This window comes from Strix aluco, chromosome 2 (assembly GCF_031877795.1).
Source record: "Strix aluco isolate bStrAlu1 chromosome 2, bStrAlu1.hap1, whole genome shotgun sequence".
In the NCBI taxonomy this organism is placed as follows: Eukaryota; Metazoa; Chordata; class Aves; order Strigiformes; family Strigidae; genus Strix; species Strix aluco.
The window spans coordinates 72,479,824-72,502,920 of NC_133932.1; the positions used below are offsets into that span (position 1 = coordinate 72,479,824).

Consider the following 23,097-nt stretch of genomic DNA (forward strand, 5'->3'; position numbering starts at 1 on the left):
AACGTTCCTGACCATGAGATTTAGCACAAAGACAGAAACTCCTCTAGCTCTTAATGAGAGTCTATACATAGCACCTGAACATGCCCAGAAGAGTTCTCTGATGCTGAGCTCAGCTGGCCCCTACACCCTCCAGCTTCAGAGCAGGTAATGCTCAAGCTGCCTATCAAGCACACTCCCTGGACCATGGTAGTTCCTCACCAGTAGAAGAAGTTGTTGGGAGAGTCTAGCTGGCATGGGCTAAAAACCTCACTAAGGATCGTTTGGGTAATTTGCCAGTACAGATAATCATATTTGGGTACCTGAGAATAAATATTCCTTGGCAGTTGTTGAGTTTATTGCTACAGAAAAAAACGGTGTGTATTCTTGTTTGCCCGTGGATCAAAACCAGACAAAAAAATGAAACACCAAAATACTTTGGGGGCACCACCACAGAATGCAAGTCAGGTCTTCAGCTGTTTGCTGTGTACTAGGCTCACACAAGTAACGTTGTTAACCTCCTTTGTCCCTTCATGCCAATTTCTCTGCCTGATTACTAACCTGATTTCAAATTTCTCCATTTAATTATCACCTCCACTACCCAAGACATGCACACACAACTGAAATTAGCACTGTATTTTTTTTTAAAAAAGAAAGTATCTAGAAAGGTATGAGGTATGAAGAAAATGTTCACTTGATCAAAAGGGATGCAATCTTCAGGCTCTGACAGAAGGGTATTGAGTAAGCAATGATCAGCACTGCCTTCAGAGGTGCAGAGCCATATGATATGCAACTTGGCTTTTTTCCAAAACAGGAATCACTAATGAAATACCCCTACTCTAAAGCACAAAGCTACTATTAATATAAAAATCTCTTGCAAGGCCACAAGAAAACAGCATTCGAATTTCTAAAAAGAGGGTAAAAACCTTTGAGAGAGACTCTGATTAACTGAAAGTCAGGGATTTCCCAAAATAAATCAAGTTTTTTGGAAGGTGATGAGGCAAGAGACTGGGAAACAGTCTGGCTTTCCCATAATTTGAAAATATACTCTCTGCACCATGAACATACACAACAGAAATAGTTTGGAAAGCTGAATCCAAGCAGTAACACCTGTAAACATGGAGAGGGAACTGCAGTACCACTGTGCAGATGTGTGCAATTAAAGATTCTGGTGACAGACCACAGCTGCACATTTGCAGGGAATTAACAGATCTTCAAACAGCTACATAACTTCCAGCTAACCACCACATGTCATGTGACATGTTGTCAGATGCCATTCTGATGAAAATCTAGATTATGACAGCTCACTGTTGTTCAATCAAGCAATCAACCAACACCCCTCCAAACCCCAAAAGCTTCCTCAAAGTCTTAGCTTGTCTGGAAAACAACCAATAAAGATCTGACTGCATACAGAAAAGAACTATCACAGGATAAACATGGAAATAACAACTGCAAGACAACAGAATCATTAATAAGGAAAACCAAAGGAGCTCCAGTAACTCATCTCATACATGTGAAGTTCAGTAGGTAAGAAAGAGTCTAAAGCTAATGTCAACAATCATTCAATCAACTTTACACATTGTCCATTAGTCAAAGCAGATCTAAACAATTAAGCAAGCATACAGAGAGTCTCATGGGGGGCACACTATGAAAAAGGACCCCACAGATGTTTCCCTGATCAGCTTTCCTTGGCTATTAGTGAGGTAGCACAGAGAGACAAAGCTTCGCCCAATGGAGGCTGGGAAGACTGTGATCTCTTGTGAAAACACAACAGCTTTATCATTCACCTTCCCGGAAGCCCCTGTGTAGACAGGGCCAAGGTACAGTGTTCAGCATCCTGCACATTCATCTTTTTGCTCTTTTCTCTAGAACGTATTGAGAAAAGTACTTTCCACGCAAAATCTACAAAGATTCTTCAAATTAAACAGCACTGAGTCTCTGAAATGGTGAGGAAAATTTTTCTTTATGAATTATTGGTAGCTTTAGATAACTGCTGCCAAATTAAAATCAATACACCCTGAAAAAATTCCTCTTGTCTTGCCACCTCAATTATTTTTGCATACAGGAACAGCAGTGGTTGCATTACAGTGCTTATGGCAGTAATTGCTGGATTCAGTACTGCAGAGTCTCACTGCTACCTCTTAAAGCACAACCTCACAGTCTCTTACGATACCTTTCAGATTTGAAAAGCTAATATAGAAAATAAAAACTTTAAGTCAAGCTTTTGGCTCTTCAGGACTCCTCCTATATTTCACTATCACACAATCAAAATTGACATAAATCATAGTTCTGTGGAACTTCATCGTGGTGAAAGCTTGATGTAACAACCTTTCCAAAAACAAAGCCTGAAAAAAGATAGTGGCTACTGCCCTAATATCATCCACAGTTTCTAAACATCTTCCAGAGCAGTTTGTAACAGGTATTTGAGAGGTGCCATCTGCTTGAAAGTTTGCTCTAGGCTGGTTACTGCCCAGAGTGGGAGAACACTTGACAGCTAGGGCCTGAAACGCAACTCCCATCCCCAGCCCTCCAAAAAAAAAAAAAAAAAAAAATGAAAACTTGGCAGTACATTGCATTTTATTCAAAGACTGGCTTTCACCAAATGATCAAAAGCCACCAAGGCAATAGCTTTAAATTATTACAGAAAGCTTTAAACACAGCAGCTTTCCTCATTCAGGATGAATGACAGTTACTGTTGTTGCTTTCTAGAGGAGCAAAAGGAACAACAGCGATAAGGTGCAGCCTTGTCAAATTTTACATGGAAACAAGAAAATGTGAAGTCAGCATGGGTGTAACCAGGAGCTACAGAAATAGCAGATAAGCATGAATGACAGCACAGACAGGAGGCAGCGGGACTGCAGCTCTTCACACATGTTTTAGGCAGACCTGAAACCACCTTAGTAATCAGAAATGTGGTTTGGACATCACAAAACATCAATCAGTGGGACTTCCTGCTAGAGAAGGACATGGGACACAAGCAAGGCTGCCATCACTTGATCAACTATATGGCTCCTTGCTGGACGGTGTATTTTTCAAATTCTGCTCATTACCTGTGATCACTTGGTGGGACTGGGGCAACTCCAAATGCATTAAAACATACTGTTGCAAAAGTCTGTTACATAAACTCAGGCAAAGCCACTTTAAGTGGGCAGTTTCAAAAGCCAACCTAGAGTGTTATCTTCAAAGATGGGAAAAAGTCTCTGATCTGAGGATGAAAGAGTTTCAGTTTTGTTTGTCCAAGCACTGCAGGTAATTATGTTAATGTGAATCAAATGTTAGACCTGCCAACATTTAGATCCTGTCATGTTATACAGTACATCAAAAGAGCAAAAGATGGGACATAATGTGTAGCTCTAGAATTTAAGTAGTTATCTCAGAAAGCTAATTATTAACTATTGTGGTGGACCTTGGGTGAGGCCATTATTGGAAACTGGGTAAATAAGATAGGGAGAGAGATTATTTTGGAAAGGTTAGGTTAAAGGAATTAAAGGCAAAACCTGTGCAAAAAAATATTGGAGCATAAAATTAAACTAATTCTATATTCCAAGAGTAGCTATATTTGTCAATGTTTAAATCATCATTCTTTTAAATTAACTCAAAATTTCCAGGAGCCCAAAGGCTTGAGGCAGCACCTTTTGGGCCCATAAGCAGAACTGGAAATAACAACTTACTCTAGAAAATCTCACTGATCCCATTATCAACTCATGGGTCTCTCACCAAGCACCTCAATCAGATAGAGCAAATCTCAGTGACAACACAGTGGCATGAAGTTGGCTGGATGAAAATAGAGACCAAAAAGAGATAGCTTTAGTAAATTAAGATTAGTATATTAAAATGTCCCCCAAAAAGTTTAGAAGACAAAATGGTCATTTTCACCTACGAGGCTGTTGAAAGATCTTTCAATAGTGTTTAATCTGTAAATGCTGGGTAGACAATATCTATTTTCCTGCATCAATCTGATTAAATGACAGGGAAGAAAATGAAAGAAAAATGAAGACCCTAATAAGAGAGGGATTGAGTACTATTCAAATCAAGTGTTCTTTTTCAGCCATTAAGTAAGTTAATTTAGACACCGTAAGCGAATCTGGTAGGTTTTAACTGCATATTAACAACACAGCAGCAAGAACAGCAACCCATCATCCAGAAGCACTGGTGTCACAAGTTCATAGCAAGAGACTGCTCTTAATATACAGATAACACAGTCTTTACTTGCTCCATATTCTACCTTCAAGGCAGTAACAGTGTGAATGACCTATTGAGGTATGCATTTAGAAAAAATGCTGTATTTACCACATCATATTTCTTATATCATAATAATGACGACCCAAACTGTTTTCCACAGCTGCCACTTGGACACCTGACTCTCATTTAGGTACCAGCTCTTCTGTTTCATTAGGAATTGAGTTGTCAACACACTATAGGCAGAGCCAACAACTTCTTTAATACTGAACCCCAAATGGGGTCATCTCTCTTATGCAGAGCAGAGCCTCTCACAACCTGTGAGAAAGAGCCTCAAAGAAACAGTTATTGCCTGACTCTATTTTCTGAGATTTCTCACACAGACATGACAACAGCACTCAAGGTCAACCTTATCTAGCCTTGTAAAGATAACCACAGGTATCAACACAATCATTTTACAACCTGCATTTAGATATACCCAAATATTTAAAGCAGCTGTAGTATGCTTTGATTGCAATCACGTTACCAATGTGTATTATGACAATCCCCCCCCCCAGTATGATAACCAAATGTCTTGACCTCTTATTTTCAGAGTTCATGGAAGTGATTTTGACCTATTAGTATTTCCTGTGAACTGACTTGCTAAGTAGAATCTGTCAAATATTCTTCCAAAGGGACTGCAATCAACCAAAACCTGTGACTTTAAAAGTGCCAGAATGAATTTAAGATGACAATGTACTTCTCTCAGAATGAAACACTTAAAATGTCCCTAGAAAAACTAATGCACTTTTTTTTAAAAATGTTAAAACCAATGAGGTGACAAGCTTTTATCACATTGGTATCCCTCTCTAGTTTGCATTCAACTCTTAAGGCACAGATGATAGTTGAATCAATACCCAGAAGGCCAGAGTACTTCAAATTAGCTGTGGACACGTGAGAAGACAGAACAAGTCTCAGTCTAAATATCTGCTTTGCTGTTGTCAGCTGGAAAAAAATAGATTGAGACCCTAAAACCTTCAAATAATAATAATAAAAAATGCAAAAGCAAATCCCAGGCATGCCTGCCTTCAACTCAAACTCAGGAAAGATTAAATACCAATGAAATATGATTCTGGTGTTAAATCACAGCAGTATGGCAGGTGTTCAGAAGGATGAATTTGGCCAGGATGTAACTGGAGTAAAACGCTCTTACATACATATACGTCTCTTTCTGATGTATCAGAAAGCAGCAAGAACAGCAGCACTGCCTGCAAGGATGACAAAATCTTTGGCTACTTCTCGCATTTTGAGGAGGTGGGAAAACCTGGGATAAGGACCTCTGCAACAGGGAGGAAAGAGCTATAGTATGGGATGAACATACCTCCTGTCTTTTATTCATTCTGCAGCATACAGCAGAGAAACAGCAGCTTTTTGTCAAGAAAGCTGGACACAGGAAACAGGTCCACGAACAAGTTTTGTCAATGGCACTGCACGACAGGATTACAAACAACTGAAGTATAATTCTCTAAGTCAGCACACATAAACTGACCTTTCTCTCTCCCTAAGTACTTAGGAAAAAAACCCCCAAAACTTTCTCATGCGATTCCTGGCTAGATTGTTGTCAAAATGAGGTTTGGGAGAAAGATCACAAAGGTTATGCCTGCATCTTCTCTGCAGGTATAATAGGGATCCAGTAGCCAACTCACTTGGGAGGCATCTTTTTGGTAATCAGAGCAATCTGTGCTTTCTCCTTGACTTTCTCTGGCAACAAGAATTCTTGCACTTCTTCCAGCAGCTGATTCAAGAGAGGTTAGTCCTACATTGCACAGAAGTGTTTAATAGCTATCCTTAGCTAACACAACTAAAAGGCATGAGCTTCCTCCCACAGAGGAACAATGTTTTTGAATCTCCTCTCCACATAATGAACTAGAAAGGGCCAAAATTCTTAAAGATTTTTCCTCGGCTTTCTTTAGAAGACTTGGCACTGGTTAAAAGTGCTCAAATAACTTATCAGGAGCTCACTATCCATGATTCAGTTCTGTGACTTTTCAAATCATCAAAACATAGACAAAATCCAACAAAACTAGGTAAAGGATGTTCCAGCAACCCTGATGTAAGCTAAGCTTCTTCATTAATGGTAACTGGCCTCAACACACAGGCCAGTCTCATGAGAGTGTTCTCCCCAATTATTTTTATTTCAAACTGAAAAGAACAATCGTTTTCAAAATCCAAACCAAAACTCGAACCGTGCAATTAACTGTAACACTTTCAGTAATTCTGGCAATCTTTCCTAGTCCATACAGACCTGTAGATACAACCAGCTGGGAGGAAGGTATTAGTTCTAAATCCATACCTCATTCAAGGGCGACTTTTTTTGGAGATAAGGGAAAAATTATGTGACTTTCTCAGAACCACAAGAAATTAATAACCTGACATCTCATTCTACTCCTCTGATAAAACTCTGGAGATCAAGGAACATATTGACTGTTGACTTTAGAAATTATCTGACAACCAGGTTACAAGTGAGCTACTCAGTAGTATCTCAATCCTTCCTGGCCTACAGAGAAAGAAAAACTCTGTAAGATTATGAAAAAGTCCTTGCAAGAGGGGAATCTAACACAATAGATTTATTCTCGCTTCTTTTCAAGTATAACCAGCTGGGTTCACATTGCTCATTTAACTCTGTGATCACTTGCCTATCAAGACAGGATAAGTTAACCCAATGCAAGTATCCAAGAAGTCTATTCAACCTGGCCTGATCCAGGAAATTAACATGTGGAATATAAAAAAGCCCCTGAAAACTGTTCTCTAGAAGTTCCCAACACTACTGTAAGGAAATATGTACAGCAGAAATCCATACAGAAAATGCCTACAATAAAACTCAAAAAAATGCAAAAGTTAAGTTTTATCTTGTCTGTATTTGTGTACAATTTACAGTGGGACCATGTCAGCTGAGAAAATAGAAAAATGTAGCACAAACCAGGGGTAGTGGTGACAAGAGCAAGGCAGCTGTGACCAAGGCTCAGTATATTCCATTATTCAAAAGACCCCGACTTCTGTAATACATACTTTTTATTTCACATGAAAGCAAAAAGTCAGTCTGCAAAAATACTAAACTGGTTAGCTGGTCAGTTTTTAGTTAATACTTTCAGTAATATCAAGTTGTCGTGGAAGGGGCCATAAGACATCTGACAATCCCTGAATAAAAAGTAAAAGGCACTACTGATGATACTGACTATTCATGGCCCCTAGACACCCAACTATCATTATTCAGCTCAGGTGGTGAGGATGCAGAGCTAGGTGTAGAAGCTTTGTCCTTCCAGATCCCAGGCTGCCATGTGCAGTCCCAGCTCTCTTACCTTCACTCACATGAACAGGGAATGAAGTCAAAAACCAAACGAAACAAAACAAACTGAACGAAAGAAAAACCACAGAGAAAGTTGCATTATGGGTGCCCCCAGCATGGGACATTACACCAAAAAGAATCCCAGCATGGTCTGCAGCTGGGGCCACATGGAATTGCCCTGGCAATGCTGCAAGATGGATGCCTGTTTTCATAACCCTCCTTCTGCAATCCTACTCAGTCTTTCTCACGTAACATTCCTTGCATCCTTGAAGTGATAGACATTTGCCAAGGACCTGAAACACAAGAGTGCAACTTCTAGCTCTCACATACCTTCACTAGCCATGCCATCGAAGATCCACAACAGCAACTCTAACGAGCCAGAAGAGCCCTTGTATTTGGGGGCAGCAGCAAAAAAAAGAGCATGTTCTTCCCCTGAGGTGATCCCCTGTGAGGTGAAGGCAGTAGGGAAAGGTAGCGGCAGCCAAGTCACAGAGATGATAAAATGTCAGACTCCTGGCAGTACAAAATGGCAGCTGAACCCTGGCAAAATGCCAAGCTGTTCAAACAGTGAATTGAGGAGTACACGGGGCCATAATTATGATTAGCATAATAAGAGAGTGGTACAACAGCTACCTAGTTACTCTAAAGGGTCATGGAGAAATCATAACAAAGCAAAGTTTTAAGGAGAGACACAAAAGAAAACAATGACGTAGCTGCTTGGTGGGTTTTACCCAGAGGTTCTTCCATGCGTGAAGTGTGGCCCGGGAGAAAGTACAAAGACTGTTTAAGAGATCAGGCTCTGAATCAAGAGCGGCCAGCCGTGCCTGCAGAACTCAAACAGCTCCACAACATATAAAAGATCATATGAAAAGTGTGACACTGAAGACAAAGGACCTTATGAGAAAAATAGGCTGTTTGTGTAAATTCGAATAAAAGCTGGGCTCGACAGAATCAGTCAACTAACCAGAAAAGACTGTTTTCGCTTTTCCTCAAATGAAGCAGAAGAGATAAAAATATGACAAAATTTAACAAACAAAATATGAACATTCTGATATTTGCATTTTTTCATTTTGAATGCCATATAAACAATATTTACTGATCCATTGCTTCATGCAATTAGCCAGCTGTCTGGGTGAAATTAATCAGTTGTAATAAAAGTATTAAACATTGAGTTTCAGACTTAAAGCTATATGGATATGAAAATTTCTAGATTCACTGTACTTTGTACATCTGGAGGAATTTATAAACAGAGCTGAAGTTTAAAATCAAGTTTTCTTTGCAAATAGAAAAATCAGAGTTTTCACTGAGATCTGAATTCCACAGAAGACAGCGAAATTCTGTGTATAAAAAAACCCATCCTTATTTAGTAGGCACAATCTGGTCCTCCTTGAACAGAAATGTTACTGTTTACACATTGTCACCTCCCTTTTTCTGCTGCTTCTGTTTCTCCTATTAACCTTTTCCATTACCACAGACATCAAGAACCCTGTGTGTACAAAAAATGCTTCTCCCAAGGCAAGGTCAACTCCTTCCCATACAAGACAACCATATGCTGTATCCTGAGTGTGATACATCATAAAAACCTATGTTACAAGCTGATACAATCATTAAGATTCTCCATCTCATTTCTTATCATATGATATCAGGCAGAACATCAACTAAAGATGTGCCTTTTGGATTTTGGAGGCTAATGCAGTTGGACTGGTAAAAACCCTACACCTGTATCTTTCCCTTGCTTCCAAACATCATTTCTCCCCTGTCTAAAATCCAAAGTCATGGCTTTCTTCTATCTTTGGAAAAAAAAAAAAAATCCCCAACAAAACACAACCCTCGATATCTGACTTCTTTCTAAGCAACTCTCTCTACACCGACAGGAACGAAACCCACATTTAGAATGTAATAAACTTACGGCTTCCAACCACAGGCGTCCCCATAAGGGAGATCGTATTCTACTTCTCAGACACCGAAATATTTCTACTGTTGTAACTCCTTCCTTACAGCAATATCTGACAAACACTATTTTAAATTATACTTTTTCTAGCTTAACCACAGCTTTGCTATGTACACCAACAGACTTTGACACGCACTGGTGCAAGCCAGGCTCAGGGACATATACCTAAGGCACACATCTCAATTCTCATTTGCAGTGCTCATTGTAAACCATCATAACACCTAATTGAAGCAGTTTATCCTGTAAAAGTTCACCAATCAGTAACATATTGCAGAACACAAATTCAGGGAAGCACACAACTGATTTTCCCAATTAGGGCAGTTGCTTATTAAACTTTCCATCTTCCTGTTAATAAACCCTGTATTTTAGATCATTTTAGAACATCCATTTATTCCCAGGAGTAGATGTGTATTTAATGCAACATACTTATGAAAATAAGTGAGAATCAACATCTCTCTTGCCCCGTCATTTTGCGTAAATGACTATATACACAGTAGTTAGAGGAAAAAAAGATACACTACTGTTGAATACTATTAGGACTGAAGAAGCAAGAGAACATACTCTATTTGCCTTTCAAATGCAAATTCTAAAATGCTGACTTGTAGTGATTCTTAGTTCTGGATTTTGCTACTGTTCACAGTTAAACGCATTACAATCACAGAACACATGTCAGCAAGTAGCAGAAAGCAAGATCTTTGCTTTTTAAAAAATTGTACTTTCATAGTAATGAAAAAAATTCACAATTGAATGTTCTATATTAAATATCTAACTGTTTGTAAATAAAGGACAAACCCAGGAGTTTTTGTAATCTCCAGCTCACCCATCCTGTAACTCAGAAAAAGAAATAATGCAAACTAATCAACTGTCAGAGTGAAATGTTCAAACTATAATCCTGACTTGCTCATTTAAACAAAAGATAAGTCACTTACAGAACTGGATGAACAATCAGCTCTGGACTATATGATTTGATTACTGTTGCTGCATCTTTGGTACAAAACACATGGGATAAATCTGCACCCTAAAAAAGAAAATTTGCAACAGAATTACCAAATAGTAACAACTTTATCATTCCAAAGTTTACTCAGTGAATAATTCACCTGAATTCTTACTTCTCAGTAGTTAATGCAAACTTTATTATTTTTTCTATTTTGTCTTAGACTACCATGCAGTGTTTTGGAGAAATTTTTTTGTATCTAATTTCCAATATAATTTTTTTCTGTTTCTCACCAATGGGTTGACTGAAAACACAGATCTTGGAACCTTTACTCCCTTGAGAAATGTTTCTTATTTGCAGATGAGCAAAGACTAAAATGTCACACATACAAGAAGAAGAAAGGCAAAACAGCACAGCTGAACAAGACACAAGCTACATTTGAGAGGAAAAATAATACTGTAATATACTTGCAAAATATAGCTATGGCAATCTCTGAGAACATTTCCAGTCCTGCCATTTTTACTCAATGGGCCAAATCCATACCAGATAAAACCTGGCACAACTTCAGCAATACCCCTTACGTTAAACATTAAAGCTGAGAAGTTTAGCCTCAAGCTTCTGTTATCAACTCAAAAAAAATAAAAAATCAGACATACACATAAAAATTATGTAAGCAGTGACCAGAAAGCCTGATCTTGTATGTGTCTTGCGTATCGAAATTTCCCAAAGCGTCTTCTCTGCTTTACTACTATACATTGAACATCTCAAGCTACTAAGCAATGCAGAGATTTGATCCTACGACTATGTGCAGATGCAATGTGCAGCTGTAATGATATGAGACCGAGTGACTTCAATAGGGCACCTCTTAGTATACTGTTTTGTTTGCACATAGTGAACAGAAAGCTGAGAGGCCTTAGTATCTTATGTAAGAACATTAAATAATATCATTTCAGTTTTAAATCCTGCATTGGGGGAGGTGGGAGGAAATACCTGGAATGGTTACCTACTTATTGAAATAAATCTTCAGAAAGAAAAACATACACAATGAACTGAAAGTACTGGCACACCATATATAGAGCGCTCAAAATTATATGTATTATGTAAGCATGATTTGTTTACATTTGAATAATCACCGCTGTATTTATGTAGTCCGCAGTAAATGTATTTTTAGCCAGTTAATATGTCACTAAAATAAGGAAGTTCACACTTCTAGGAAAAAAAAGCTTAGAAAATACTTCTGCTAAAGATTATAACATAAATAAAATGTGCTATTAAAAACTACATTAAATTCAACCAACAATCTTTAGACTTAACAGCACGTAAGAATTTTACGAGCCTAAAATTGTTTATCTCAACACACTTATCAGGTCTAGAAAATATTTCTGAAGAACTGACTGCAGCACTGAAAACATAACTGTAAACATTAATCTTATTTTATTGTTTGCTTTTGGAGAAAATATTTCATCAAGTTTTGAAATTTCCTATCCAAGACTCTGATAAAACAGTTCTCCCTCTGAAATCTTCAATTTTTTCATGCCTAGCTCTACCTTATATACAGAAAATGTTTACAGAAAATGTATTAAATGACACATATTTACAAAGTATTTCTACAAATCCAGGACTAAGGATTTTCATTGTTAAATAGAATACCTTTTAGAACTCGAATTTCATGTGCAGCACAGAATGAATGCTTTTAAAAAATGGCACTTAGCCAATATGAATGATGAAAAGTTAATTTTGGATTGATATAGAAGAACACGTACCACTTTGAGAGCTGTAATTGCAGCAAAATACGGTGCTCCAGTGTATCTAGAATGAAATACAATTTAGGTTAGGAAACAGTCATGAGATTAGATAATCTAGAAATCAGCCTGCCATAACAAAGTCCCAAATTCAAGAGCAAATTTTAAAAAAAGCTTTCTTGTTTGCTCTAAAAGACAGATAAAATCTTGCTATACTGAAGCCAGTCTCAAACCTTGCTCTGATTTCAAAGGTGCAGGATTTCACCTTAGCCACCTGACCCTTTCGTAGAAATATTTATAAAGATCATGCCATAAAAAAGCAAACTCTTCCTGGACAACCAATTTAAAAGTTTAGAGACAAACAAAACAAAACAAGAGTCAAATACTATTTGCAAGCCAAATCTGGGATCTGTGACCTGGACCAATCCCTTCGAGTTTTAGATGTGTAACCTAAAGTGCCTAAACTGTGATTCCAACTGCCCTAAATTCTCTTTATGAAGACTGAAGAGAAAGATACAGACAGAATCACCCTCCAGAGGTGCCTACTTCTGCCAAGAGGTAGGTACCTAAGTCCATTAGACCAACAGGAAAACTAACTCCTGGCTAATCAACCCAGCTAGAAGACAGCACCTTTCTGCTCTTTATAGAATGTTTATTAATGGCAGGTGTCCAACAGCAGACCTCTTTTACAGGAAAAAGATGCCATCTCTATTTCAAAAGGGGAAAATGAAAAACAGGAAGGTGTAGTGGCTCATTCAAAGTACTGTGCAGATTACTGAACGTGGCCAAGAAAAGAATAGAGCCTGTTTTATTTCTAGGTCAGTACACCATTTAACTGATTCATGCCATATCTCTTTTTTCCCTGAAATATGCTATTTCTATTACTCCAGAACATAAAACAAGGTATTGACAGAATCTAGTAAACACCACAATTGATCAAAATCAAAAGCACACAATAAGAGAATATTCTAATCCTGATTTAAGAGACCCAGTTCCCAAGATACCAAAATGTAAAAAAAAAAAAAAAAAAAAAAATCATATGTGCCACTGTCTTACTCTATCCTACTTATTCTGTAACTTCATCATGCAATGGGAAAAGACTAATGCTGAAAGCAGAGAGAATTCGGTGGTCCGAAAAGATCAACAAGGTAGACACAGATACAGTGTTCTACATTTCAGCCACATTCACTACAAACATTTTGCAACACAACTGCAGGGAAACAAGTATGCACGGTCATGATGATGCACTAATAAAGCTCTCTGGAAAATACTCATGTTTTAAATGTGAGTTTGAATGGCTTCTACAAGTACTTATGACATCCTCAATCCCTCTCAGTAACAAAAATCAAATTTATGTTTAACTTACTCTTGACATCCTCCAACAATGCCTATACGTCCATCTTGACCTTTATGCCTTTTCCCTGTTAGAGGAGGGATAACATTGCGCACCAGTTGAAAAATATTCTCCATATCCTTTAGAGAGTGTGTTCTGTGCAGTGAGAAAGATCTCTCTATAACTGAAAAGAAGAAAATAAATGTTAAAGTATGTTTCTTAAACCATCATCAGTATTTCTTTCAAGCACTCATAAACACTAATAAAATCACTCAAAGGTATACAAAGTGACATACTTCTAAAAACCATATGCTTCATCACTTAAAGGCCTTTAAAACAGTGACTAACTAGGGAAGGTGATCATTTTAAAAATGAATTTAGGGTCTGATGCAGAGAATATTCCCACTGACTGCTCACAATCCTAATTTAGGGCTCAGGTACAGAAAGAAGCAACAGCCTAGAATAGTTATATGAACATTTTGTAACTAGAAATATCTTCTTAGTTCAGCCTGAAATCACTTCCATAATTAAGCTCAACTGAAATAGGTACACTAAGTAAGGACTAAACACATCCAGACACAGAGCAAGCACAGAGCAACTAAACCCACATTTTGAACGTACACCCTACCTTATTTTTCACCTCCCCTGAAAGATTTCCACCTCTTAGCAGATCAGGGCCTATCTCACTGCTTTTTTAATTTGGCAGGTAGTTACAAAGTAAAAGGAAAGCCATTCTGCAAAACTATAATCCAATGCACTAGATGCAAATACTATAAATATCACACAAAGATAATTTTAAGCTATAATACAACTGCAGATCTCTGATGCAAAGCTACATGTCAAGCTACATACTAAAACCGCACACTCAAAAGGCTATATATTCAAATTACTGTTTCAAAAGACTACAGAAATTTAGAAGAAAAAAGTATTTCAGTAATTACAACTACAGAGAATTGTTTACCTAACATGGGACACTTCTATCAACAATGTGTTAACTATAAATCACAGTAAATACACTAAAAGAATAAGTTCTTATATTTCAACAAAGCTCCTCATTAACTGTTCAGAAGAGCTGTTTATTTGAACATTAGTATTAGTTTCCTAGACCACAGCTATGCTTATTTTCTTTTTTACAGATCTTCTAAAAAGCTCTCAAGGAACTGCTATATAGTAATACATAATTATATAAGAAATAACTCCCATGATACTCATTTTCAGCTGTATAAAACTCAGTAATCCCACCCCCCAACTCTGAAATCGGGGGGGGGGGGGGGAGGAAAAACTGTTCCAGAAATTTTGGACATAATAATGTGGAAAAAATGTAGTAAACAAGAAAACACATCTGTGCACTATCAGCAGAAAGCATCTTTTTCTCCGTCTTTCACAGAATCTAAACCTAAACCAGACGTGCTAATCTTCAGTAATAAAATGCTTTAGTGTTCAATAATGATAAATACTCCTGGCTGATCTTTTGCTTTTAAAATCCTTCTATACTACAGGAATCCCATTCCTACTGCGATTAAAAAAAAAAAAAAAAAAGGAAAAAAAGAAAAGAAAAAAAAGCCCTGTTTTGGATTATGGCCAAAATAGCATTGCAGTGACCCAGAGGAGAACAAAACGCTCATCTCCTCTGGAAATACAGCAGATTATTTTCTTTAAATCACACTTCATACACTCAGTGCTTTTCAACCACACAAGAAATAGACTTATCATATAGCTTGTAACCCTTAAAATGCCATGTTGTTAAGAAGGTCCTCTGTTTCTTTGTTGCTGTTTTTTGGTTATATATAAAGTGATTGCATAATATATAGGGAGAAAACAGAGAATTACACAAAAAGCAGTTCTTAACAGAGCTCCACTTATCTATACAAACACTAACGCATATTTAGCTATAAACAACTGAAATCTTAATTCCTTAAAAGATGTGATGCCTGAAGCATTATTTTCAGATTTTATTATAAATGCTTTGTTACACCTTCACCAATTAGAAGATCAGAATCCCAAATTGCTCTTGCTACAGAGAATATATAGAATGCATTTTTGCACAGTGGAACACAATTTTACACCTGCATGATGAAATCCAGCAAGAAAAACTGAACTTTAGTTTCAGGTCTTTACAGACAATGAAACTCTTCCAGCAAAACACTTTTCAGGTGTAATGGTAAGGATGCCTTGTAAGTACCATCACCCCAGTCTAGAACCTCAAATGATTTTGTAAGGGATTTTCTAAAGCACTTCAGGTTTCCTTTTAATTTAAAAGTGAAAACAACATTTGAAACACAGAATCCGTACGTAATTCATCTACGAAAGTCTGCTGCCATCAAGGAATGCTACAGACCAACTATCCAGTCAAGAAGAAACACAACCAAGTCAGCCAGCCTAAATCCTCAACAGGCCTAACCATGCAGTCCCCCATGCATTTCACAGGGAAACGCAGTATGTAACATAGAGCTGAAAAGGCTCCAAGATCCTCTCAGGAATCACAGAATGCCCTTTAGGATCTGGCACGCCGGATTATTATTCAACACTGAGGCTGGGTGGTTTTTTTTCCTCTTCCAACCACACTTCTTTCTTCCGAGCAGTGTGAAAATCGGAATTAAAACAGAGCGAAACTTGTTTCATTTCCACGCAGCAGGCTATAACCACCGAGCCCCAAGCTGACTCTGGTTTCAGCACTGACAGAGTATCCCTGTTTTCCTCCTGCTCATGCAGTCTACCTCCATGTACAAGGAGACTATGATAAAGATAAATGACACGGAGCCACAGATCCCGAGAAGTCTGTTAATGAATGCTAAAATCCGATTATCAGCTTCTGGCCCACACATACGGTACAGAAGGAAAAGTCTGTGCATAAATACCAATTCTATTGCTTTGCCTTTTTCTTTAAAATAAATTCAGATGCCCAAAGAGTTTATAAATCAACTGGTGTAGAAGAAAAATATATGCCAATATTTTCACCTTCTATGACACCCACTACAATAATACGATGTTCAATTAAAAGATAAGATTCAGAATTTTGATTTAAAGAAATTTATTTTAAAGAAGCTGGATTTTAACATTTGACTTACTTCAGTGTAGGCAAAACTCCACTCTTTTCCCAACCCTGAAAAAACATATGCACAGCCTTAACTTCATGTACTGAGTTAGGCCTGTTAACGTTAACAGCAGCAGAATTTCCGCTACAAGGTACCTAATGTTTCCAGATAGCTTTCAGCAAATGTGCTACTTGCCTTTTATATATAAAACTTCTCCTAACTTCATTTTACAGAGACATGAATGTGGAAAGAAGTCCCCAATATTTACAGGGTTCGAAAGGTGTGATGTTGCTCATTAAAATTTGTCGTAACTAACGTATCTATATTAAATAATCAGTACAATGGTACGAATGATGTTTTAATTTCATTTTACATCAGACAGACACCTTCACCACAATATTAAATAATTCCAATTAGCTTTTATTTTCAAAAGCTACTTACTCCCAGTGCTTTCACACAGAAGTTTAAAAAAAACTAGCTTTTATTTATGCTATAGAAGGAAGTACCTATCGGTGGAGAAAGTGCTGCTGTCATAGCATTATAATTAAAGTTATCCCCATACGAACGATGGTTCGCTCTCTGAGGTGGACTCGCTGGTATAGATTGTGACCTTTGTGATACCGTGGAAGAAATTCCTGCCAACATCTGTCCCAACATCTGTAACATCTGAAGCTCTCGAGCATGTTCAGCTTCCCGACGCTTGTCCTCAATTTTGAGCCTTTGCTCTTCGTATCTGTAAAATTTCTCTTCTGTATCCACGCTCTGCTGCAGGAATTTTTCCATCATTTTATCCAATGTTAAATTTGCATGCCGCTTTTTTGATCTTTTGGGCTGATTGAGAGGTGGGGTAATAGTTGGAGCATTGATTTCTTTAAAGCCTAAAACAAGAAGACAGACAATTATTTTTCTAAAGAAAAAGAATTTCCTAAGAAGAAAGCAGCAAAGAATCTCTCTATGAGATGTGCACCTAACACGTCACAAAGTTGTTATACTTTCTCGATGTGACTTGTAATTATTTCAGATATTATTTCAGAGTACCAAAGCAAAACCACAAGCTTCTACAGAGTTATAAAGGCAAGACGAAAATCACGCAGAAGCATCTTTTAATTGTTGTAGTACTAAACTTTAACAATAGGAGTCTTTTTGATCTTCTAAAAAGGTTTAAGTGGAGGCTATTAAATAGTATAGCCTCATTTGTGTATTGCAGGTAATTACATTAATCTAAATTGAGTTTCAGTCTGTTGGCATTCTGGATTTGCATTTCAAAAGAACATTAATGTAAACAACTCTTTGATGGGGTTTATGTGTAAAAAGAAGGTTGGTTAAACGTCAACCAATTGGCTGATTCCTCAGTGATGTCAACTTCTGAAGACAGGTTCATGTTTGTATTAAAACCACGGCACTAATCTAGATTTAAAACAAACAAATAACACTGCCCCCCCTCCCCTCCACAACACAAATACGGAGCTGAGGGCAAAGAAGGAGGAAGAAAAGGACAGGCTTTATCTAAGGGTTGTTTCTGTCCGCAAGCCCGCTAAAGTTAGAAGCGGTGTTTCTGAAACAACTCAAGCAATTAATTACGTAAAAGCTCTCCCTTAGCTTTCTGGCCCATCTGCAACAATAAGCAGATTTTTCAGGTATTATCGTCATCATCGTTTTAATACTGATTAGCAAAACCGCACATAGTCTGCAGGGAACGGGAAAATCCTCCAGCGAGAAGGATGCCTGTTTTCTCGTACTGCGCTACCTGACACTTTGTCTTGATAATCTCTGTGCTAGTTTTCCACTGGTTTCCAATCGACAGACACCGATAAAAACTCACTATGCTCTCCGTCCCCCAGCATCTCCCCCTACCCAGTTTGCAACATTTCCCGCTCCCCTTCCAGGCGGCGTTCGCGGGGGGGTGGCCTCGGGGATGAGCAAGGTGCAGGGGGGGGCGGCGGGGGGGTCATGGGCGGATTTCGGAGCGCAGAGGACGGGGCGGGAGGGAACAGGCTAAGGCAGAAGCCACTAGAAGCAGGCTAGCTGGAGAGAGGTGCCGGCAGCAGGGCTGCGAGAGCCCGGGGGGGGCCGCGCCCCCGCGGGGTGAGGGGAGGACACCCGGCGCCGGGAGCCCGCCGGCTACTCACCGTCGCCCGGCGGCACGGGGATGGCGAAGGGGGGGCACTCCACCTTGATGGGGTGGTCGGTGTAGGAGGAGCACTCCCCGGAGTCCTCGGTGAAGTTGTCGCGGGGGGACTCCAGCTCGGCGTCCTCGTCCAGCTCGGCGTCCACCTCGCGGCTGTTGTGCGGGGTGCCCGGCGTGGGCGGCCCGGCCAGGGGCCCCGCCGGCTGGGCGCCGTCGGGCGGCGGGGCCAGCGGCTCGGGGGCACCGTCGGGCCCCCCCCGGCAGCTGAGGATCCGGTCCATCTCGTCGTAGTACTTGCATATCTTGCGGGCGTGCCCGTTCTTCTTCAGCCCGTCCCGGGCCTGGTAGTACTGGCGCTTGAGGCCCTTGATGCGGATGCGGCACTGCTCGGGGGTGCGCTCGAAGCCCAGCTCGGCCAGGCGGCAGGCCACGTCCCGGTACACATGGCTGTTCCGAAAGTTGCCGTCCAGCGCCGACTGCACGTCCGCCTCGCCCCAGATCTCCAGCAGCGCCCGCGTCTCCAGGTCCGACCACAGGAAGCCCCGCGTGTTCGTGATCATCCTTGGCCGGCCGGGGTCACTGCAATGGCCGCGCACCGGGGAGAGGGAGGGAGGGAGGGAGCGAGGGAGGGAGGGAGCGAGGGAGGGACGGAGGGGGGCGGAGGAGGGCGACGGGGAGGAGGGAGGGGGGTTCAGTACCCGCACTCGGCTCTCCCAGGGGGCGCCTACGCCAGCCCCGGCCGCGGCAGCCGCGGTGCGGCGGGAAGCGGCGGGCAGCCGGGCCCCGGGCCCCGCATCCCAGCCCGGGCCGCCGCCGCTCGCAGCCCGCACTCACGCAAACAAAACTTTCCTAGGCGCCGCTTTGCGCTGCGGGCACCTGCAAAAAGAGGAAGGGGGGGGGGGGGGGGGGCGGGTGGTAAAAAAAAAAAAAACACCTCAACCAATCCACCTTCCCCCCTTCCCTCCCCCGGCTCGCCCCCCTCCGAAAACAATGATCATAAATAAAAAATAAACACGTAGCCGCGGCCCCCTCCCCCGGGGCAGGACGCGCCGCCGCCCCGCTCACGCAGCCATCCGTGCGCGGCCGCTCCCCCGCCCCGGGCTCCTCCGGGAGCGGCAGGACGACGGCGCTGGCTGGACTTGGAGGCCCTGCTCATCACAGCGCGCCTCCCTCCGTTCCTCCTCCTCCTCCCTCCCTCCCTCCCTCCTCCCTCCCCGCCGCAGTGGAGCGCGATCCCTGCACACACACAGACAAGACCGGGCGCTGCAGCTCGGCGCACAGCGGCCGAGAACCCGCGGCTCGGCTCGGCGCCCCACCTCACCCCAGCGCACCGCCGGGCCGCGCCAGCACGGGCAGCCACATGCCTGTCCCCTTTCGCGGGGTCCGGGTGTCCCCCAGCCCCGGAGCAGGCGGCCAGGCGCCCCCCCCCCGGCACCCACTGGCCCACACGCGAGCGGTGCCTGGGAAAAGCCCACGCTGCCGGCTGGCAGGGACGGCGCCTACCGGGAGCCCCCGCTGCATCAGGCAGCTCCTGCCCCCGGCGGACGCCTGCGAAGGGGCTGCTGGTGGGGTTTGGGTGCGCTCCCCCCGCCATCCCTTCGCAAGGCAGGTGAGCGGCCCGGCCGACCCCCCCGCGGCAGGCGGGGCGGCTTTCACTCTGCCCGGGCCGCCCCCGGGTTCCACTGCCGCCCACCGCCGCTCCGGCCCCTGCCCTTTCGCTTTGGTTTTGCTCCGAAACCATTCCCCGGCAGAAGCTAAGGGGCGGCGGCGGCGGCACCGAGCCCACCTCCCCGTCACGGAGACGCCGCCGCCGCCTCCATCACGCCTCGGCCCAGGTCCCCGCCCGCCCGCGGGCCTCCGCAGCCCCCTCGGCGCCCACCCGCCCGGCCCGGCCCGCCCCCGCCGCCCCTCAGGGGCAGGCCCCACCCCCTCCCCGCCAGAGCCCCGGTGCGGAGAGACGTTTATACCTTCATCACACCGCAGCCAGAGGGCCGCGGCCAAGGCCAGCGCAGCCAGGGCGCCGGCGGTGACAGCGCCCCGTCCCCACATCCTCCCGGAGGAGAAGGCAGGGGCTGCGGCCGGGCCCGGCGGGGCGCCGCTCCGCGCTCTCCTCTTACCTAGCCACAGCGCGGGGCTCCCGACGGCCCCCGCCAAGCGCGCAGGCAAGCGGCGCACACAACTCATCGGCGCGGCTTCCGGCGCCGGGCCGGGCCGGGCACGGCGGGGCAGGACCGGGCAGGGCAGGGCAGGCCTACGCGGGCGCGCCCGCCCGCCCGGCACCGCTCCGCGCCTCCCCGCGGCGCGCCGCGGCTTCCCCCCCCGCGCCCGACGGCAGCCAATGGTGGCGCGGGGCCTAGCGCGGGCGGGCCGCGCTGAGGGAACGGCCGCGGCTGCCGGCAGCCCGCAGAGCGGGGCCCGGCCGCTGCGGCCTGCTGTGGCGGCGTTGGGCCTGGCGCCCGCCCTGCGGCCGCCTGCCGCCCTCCGGCCGCCTACGCCGCTGGTCCTCGGGTGGCGGGACGAGGTGCGGGCCGGGCGGTTGTGTGGCCCGGGAGGGAACGGGAGAGGAGAGGAGAGGGAGAGCCCGGCCCGGCCCGGCCGTCGCGGCGCTTTGGGGCTGCCTTCCCAGCCCTTCTAATTGGCAGCAATTAAAAACTGCTAAGAATTACCATCTATTGCGCCCGGCATTTAAAAGCTCTTCACGTCCCTCACCTTGCCAGGCGTTTCTGAGCAAACCCCTGATTTATGAGTGCGATTCACAGAATCATTCGTTTCTTGAGCTGCTATTTCTAGCTCAGATATACATCATTTTAGAGCAGTATTCTTGTAATATTTTCTTTTACTCTTAAAACACACCAGAGCCAGTGGAAGTAGCAGCTGATGTTCACCTCTGTTCCTACGGCACCTACTTAATCTAGACAAGGAATCAAAAGATGGTGTTGCCCAGGAAAAACGGACGTGATTATATGCATGAGAAATCTGAAACATTAAAGCTCAAAACAGCTGTAATTTCTGCTCTTAGAGTCCTGGGTATTTCAAGCCAGGGTATTGTCATTAACTCATACAAACTTCTAGCCTAACTACAGCAGTAAAAGTCAATGTTTCCATCAATTAATATGTGAAGGGGTGAAGATGGGCAACATTTTCCTTCACTGTTTTGTGTTATACATAAGCTGTGGTCAGACCTGCTGGTTCTACCTGGACCAAACCCAAGCAGGAGAGATTTGTGCCCTTCAGCTGTGGAAGCATCACTTAAGACAGCCATGCTGCCTGCAAACTGCAAGACAGACAACCTGAGCTTTTAGTAAACCAGATTAAATAGTAACCCAGGTACTGGAGCAGGAACTTGGATGCCTGACAAGTTCACTGATGGGTATTAACTTGTTTATTGAAAAGTTACTGTGCTATAGGTCCTGGTGTCTGGTACGATTTTAAAGTCAATACTGGGTCAGTAAAATTTGCCCTGTATTCAGTCAGCCTAAGTAATGCTTCTTACCCTTTGATTATATGGATGTTTGGCAACCCAAAAGATAGATTCAGCAACAAATCATGTCTAGATTTACATGAGTTTTAACCCAGAAGGAAAGGTTATTGGGTTGTTGAATACCACGTTTTCTTACTCTTGTGTTTTGATTCCAACAGAAAGGATAAAGAACGTGTAATTCCCTGTAACCAGCAGTGATTTAATGTCTGGAAGAGAGGAGGGAAAGAACAATGTGGATGGCTTTTTCATACCATCAAGTGTCTCTGGCTCTACCAAAAACATGTCTTGTGCCCAACAAAAGAGATGCCAAAGTTGTTCAGGTTGTTACACACAACCTTGACATCAACTAAAACAGTCTTGCTACTACTGTTAGCCAACATGAGTATAAAGACTTTGAGCAAAACACACTGCTGCTCCTCAAACATTGTACTGCTCTGCATCTAACTCAAGGTACCTTCTTTGGGTATGGTACTGGCTGCCGTGTCCGTACCATGTACAGTATCAATCCATAACTAGTACTGCCATCTCTGAGCCCAGCTCCAGCGATGTTACTTAACTGAGGGATGAGGCAGGGAAAAAGAACCTTTTACAGAACTACAGAAGATGTGTATGAGGCAAAAGTTCACGTGCCCATCCTAGAGTTAGAGACAAAGCAACTGCAAGAGGCACTTATTTCTTTAGGTATATACTGTGTTGTGCATTTTTTATTGAGCTTCTTGTTCTGACAGTCCTGTCGCTTTCCTTGTCCCTCACTTATATGGAGGGAGGAGTGACCCTGTGGAGTTCCCTTTCATGCTCTGGGCAAAATCCTGGCTTCTTTGCTTGTTGCTCCGTTGCTGGCCCCTACCTCTTTCTCAGAGTCTTGTCCCTCCTTCCCTAGCTCTTGATCTCAGCCTTCAGTTCTAGCATTTTAACCCTTTTCTAGCTGCACTGTCACCACGACATATCTTCCTCATTAGTGAAATAATTGCTGCAACCTCTTCCTCCCGTGCTACACAAAGAAAGGCTAGCCA

General features: G+C 42.8%; 1 protein-coding gene across 8 annotated transcripts in view; it reads right to left on the reverse strand.

Moving 5' to 3' along the window:
• The window catches only part of NAXD (NAD(P)HX dehydratase), a 55,498-nt gene extending 34,581 nt beyond the window's left edge, over positions 1-20,917 (reverse strand). Inside the window, exons 1-6 of one of the 8 annotated variants that reach the window (XM_074815298.1) lie at positions 20,721-20,904; positions 18,605-19,182; positions 16,982-17,353; positions 13,474-13,624; positions 12,129-12,174; positions 10,361-10,449 (exon numbers count right to left, since the gene is read on the reverse strand). In XM_074815298.1, the coding sequence (XP_074671399.1) occupies positions 10,361-10,449; positions 12,129-12,174; positions 13,474-13,624; positions 16,982-17,353; positions 18,605-19,163 (1,217 nt within the window). In that variant the 5' untranslated portion in view covers positions 19,164-19,182; positions 20,721-20,904. The other 7 variants (XM_074815297.1, XM_074815299.1, XM_074815300.1 and 4 more) reach the window with 7 other exon arrangements.
• Positions 20,918-23,097: the final 2,180 nt, after the last annotated feature.